This window comes from Helianthus annuus, chromosome 15, assembly GCF_002127325.2.
Source record: "Helianthus annuus cultivar XRQ/B chromosome 15, HanXRQr2.0-SUNRISE, whole genome shotgun sequence".
NCBI lineage: Eukaryota > Viridiplantae > Streptophyta > Magnoliopsida > Asterales > Asteraceae > Helianthus > Helianthus annuus.
In genome coordinates, this window is record NC_035447.2 from 1,099,953 (window position 1) to 1,104,149 (window position 4,197).

At 37.1% G+C, this 4,197-nt stretch overlaps 1 protein-coding gene across 1 annotated transcript; it reads right to left on the reverse strand.

Annotated features, from left to right (window-relative positions):
• Positions 1-1,882: 1,882 nt before the first annotated feature.
• Positions 1,883-3,850, reverse strand: LOC110909834. Its single transcript, XM_022154580.2, has one exon. The coding sequence runs from the start codon at positions 3,517-3,519 to the stop codon at positions 2,014-2,016; it is 1,506 nt and encodes a 501-aa protein (XP_022010272.1). The 5' UTR covers positions 3,520-3,850; the 3' UTR covers positions 1,883-2,013.
• Between the last annotated feature and the right edge of the window lie 347 nt (positions 3,851-4,197).

Here is a 4,197-nt window from a genome sequence, read left to right on the forward strand (position 1 = left end):
AATAAAATTTTGGTCGACTGTTTATATCTGCCTTTAATAAAATAAAATTTTGGTCGATTGTTTATAATTTGGCATATCCTATAAATCAAAACCAGGTTCCAGACATCAATTTCATTTGCAACGTCCCAAAGAAAACAAAAGGCTTCGGGTGTCGATTTCAGGCTTGAAAAATCCCAAGGTTTTCGGCTTTAGGCTGGAATGAAAACTTCCAAAGGTTTCCAATAACAATTTTAAGACGCGATTGAAAAATCTAGAGATCTGTTTTAAACGGTAGAGTAACATACTCCTAATACACAATTTGACCCACTACAGAACTAGAACCCTCGCCATTTTGGAGGACCACACACCTTGATACCACTAGGCTAAAAGCCTATTGGTATCCAAAGCTGGCCCAGGCATAGTATGATGAATGTCAATTGTTCATCACTTTGGGGCGTTTTTCCCATTGCATCAGTGACATCGTGTATCAGCAGTCGTCGTATATTATAATTTAACAAGACAAATAATAATATATATAACTTTTTAATAGAGCGGATAACTCACATCCTCTAAATCTACTCTTAAATCTACGTCTTCTGACGACTACAAGACATGAACCATCCCAATAGGCCAAAAACTAGTTGTATAAAAAACATGTAGCTTAAAGATAAAACAAGTCATATGAATCAGTATATATTTAAAAGTATAGTTTCATTAAATTATAATAAAATAAAAATCGTCAAAAGATCAGCTAGATCTTTACTAAAAGTGGCCCAACTAGAAACCATGTATGTATTTATGAAAAGCACACCACTTTTGAATTTTTAGCCATAAAAGAGCAAACCAACCGACCTACATGCATGCATCCTTACAGCCTAGCTTTGAAAATGGACAAATGCTTCATTTAATCATGTTGGCCCCATCCATCACCTACAATATATTTGTATTCACAATGTTGTAATCACTTGTACCTAATGCTTTTAACTTGTACAAATATCTAATGACTCTTTAGCTATAATCAAGGAAGATCAAGAAACAAGCAAAAAAGATGAGTGGGCCAAAAAGACAAGAATAATTATGATGCCACTTGAAGATGTGATAATGAGGAGAAATCGCTATATAATTATTAAAAAAGGATATGCCAAACACTCACCAGTCACCACCACATGTAAGAGTATCCAAATTTGTTCATATTTCGGTTATGATCTTTTTAACCAAACCATGAGCCAAACCATTAGTAATTGTTTTTAACTATTGTAAACCAAAACCAAACCATTGAAAATTTAAAACCCAACCGAACTGTTAATAGCGGTTTGGATTTGGTTTGGGCTTATTGGCTAACAAAAAATACAATCAAAATAAAGTGATAATGTTCCAAGAGTAAAAATATAAAAGATTAACTCTATGTATTGTTAAACAAAATCCTATCATGTGTATAATCTAAATTAAAAAATTTTATGGGCCCAAGTAAGATATAAGAAGCTACATATCCCAAAAGTGTACGATCCGGTTTGGTTTTTTCAGCTGGTATCAAGTATTAACTGTAAACCAAACCGTTCGGGGCAGTTTGAAAATTGCTAAACTGACCAAACCAAAAGATTTATAAAACTAACTGCGACACCAAAACAATGACCCATTTGGGCGGTTTCAAGCCAAACCATGAACACCGTCTCTCAAACCACGTTGTATACTTGTATTATAGTTAATTATAATCAAAACACTCCCCACGACATTCAACTTTAGTAATCCTGGACACTCAAGTTTGAGAATTCAGACGATGGGCAAAAGTGAAGAATTTTAACATTCTAACATATCACAGATGGAAATGACAAATATAACCATGTAAATAGAGCAAGGAAACTAATGAACCAAATCACAAACTGATATAAACATTATTATGAAATGATACAGAATTGGGTGAACTTTCTTTCAAGTAAAATTTAAATGAATGCAGAAGAAACTGATGTAAAATACAACAATTCAAGTATGGAAACTCCAAATGATGAAAAAACAAAGTATAGTGTGTTTTACCAGTTACCACCATTGATGAACAAGAACACCTCGTTGTCTTAACGATTTGAACAAATCCAAACATTGCCCATAAGTTTTCTGATACTTCGGACTCCTGACACCGGGGCAGCATTTCTGCCACCGATTATAATGGCATTCAAGAAAAACCTCATCAACCAAACAAATAGCCCCGGTTTCAATCAACCTCGGGATCAAATCGAATTCAGTCCCCTCAACATCCATCTTCATCACCACATAATCTTTTTCAGATACAGTGTTCTTCAACCACTCAGCAAAATCAAACCCTTGAATCTCATCAACAGAACCCACAATCCCACCACCTGATTTAACCGGCTGAATCCGCCCCATTCCTCTACCTTGCTCCACATTTTCATCACCCGGAGTTTGATTAATTTCAAACACCAAAGTCTCGTTTTTAACCCAGGCAGCATACGGTAACAAAGTAACACCTTTTTTGAACTTATACTGATCATGAAAATGTCTATCCGCTTCTACCGCGTATATATCAAACGTCTTGTTTTGTTTCGGATACTGTTTCCTAAACCAGCTAACTATACTTGAGCCGTAGCTCCGAGCGCCCACATCTACGTAAACATATCTCTGCTTAAAATTAATATCCACCATGGACGACAAATACTTCACATTTTGAATGTTTTTCTTCAACGTAATCCATGGTTTCAACGGCTCCTTCATAATCAAAGGCTCAGCTCTCTTAACCAAATCTTGTTTATAACCGGAAACAGAGCATTTTCCACTTAAAACCTGCTCTGTTTTCTTCTTAATATTAATTCCATTTACTTTCTTCATCACAATTTCATGAATTTCAGATCCAAATCCATCTATATGTCTCGACCGTATGAATTTACAACAATTGAATAAAGCAATAAAAGAATTGAAGCTATAAGTATCTTTAGAAGCTGTATGAACAACGAAATAACCTTCCGGTTTAACCGTCCGGCAAACTTCCGCAGCAAACTCCCCAGCATTTTCCGATCTGTCCAATCCACCGTCACCGGAAAACACAAAATCAAACGTATTATCCCCAAACGGCTGACGAAACCCTAGGCCTTTAACCACCAACGGCTTAACCGCCTTGTTATAGATCCCAACGGCGTCATCAACTCCGATCTCTTTCAGAGCGTACACATCATCACCAATCGGCGTTTCAACGCAAAGCGCTTTAGATTTCGTTGACAAAAATCCGTCAACGATCAGATCCTGAAACACAGTGATGTAAAACATCACTCGTTTGTGAAACTCCGGCGTCGTTTCACCGGCCGGATGGAGCGTAACCGATGAAACGCCGGCATGACCGACGCCGGCGGCAGTTACGAGTTTGTCGTTACCGATCGGATTGTTGAAGAAGCAGAATTCGTCACCGGAAACGCATGATTCGCCGCGGAGTGTGATGACGTAAGCAAACCGAACGGCGATGAGGAGGAGAGAGAGTAAGAGGAATCGAACGACGGCGTTTCGGAGGAAGCCACGTTTTCCGGTGACCGGATCCATAGTGGATTGAACGAATTGAATGAATTGAATGAATTTATTTGATTTGTGTGAGATTAACGGGAGCAGAAACGGGCGGAGGTGTGGTTAGCGCCGATTAGGGTTTGGTGTGGGTTATTGGATGAAACGAAGAGAAATTGGAGGAATTGAGAGGTGAATTGAGTGTAATAACATTTCATTGTTGGTTGATCTTCTCATGGATGAATAATGTTCATCATTATCTCTGCAAATTTCTTCAAATCTCTGCAAATTTCTGTGAATTTCTAGGGTTTCTTGGAGTGAGAGGAAGGGATGAAGAACACAAGGGTTTGGAGGTTCTCTTTTTAATTTTTAAGCTAATATATATATTTTTTTTCATTTATTTCTTATCCGTTTTTGTTTTGTTTTCTTATTAAATTTGGAAATGTGACGTGGATATATGATGAATGACATTAGATTGTTTTATTAAAAATAAAAAATATTAAATTGTCCATCGTTGTAGAGGAAAATGCCATCAAAGTGCGACCCATCCCAAGTGGTTGATATGTATAGTCGGGTCACTATACGTGAGATTGGTGCACGTTTTTCACTCGTACAAAAATCGGCCATTTGATCACTTGCAGAAAAAGTTAGTCTTTTCAATTATAGCCGATGTTGAAAGAATCGGGATCAAGCAGTTCTAAAGAGATGAAAAACAACCAC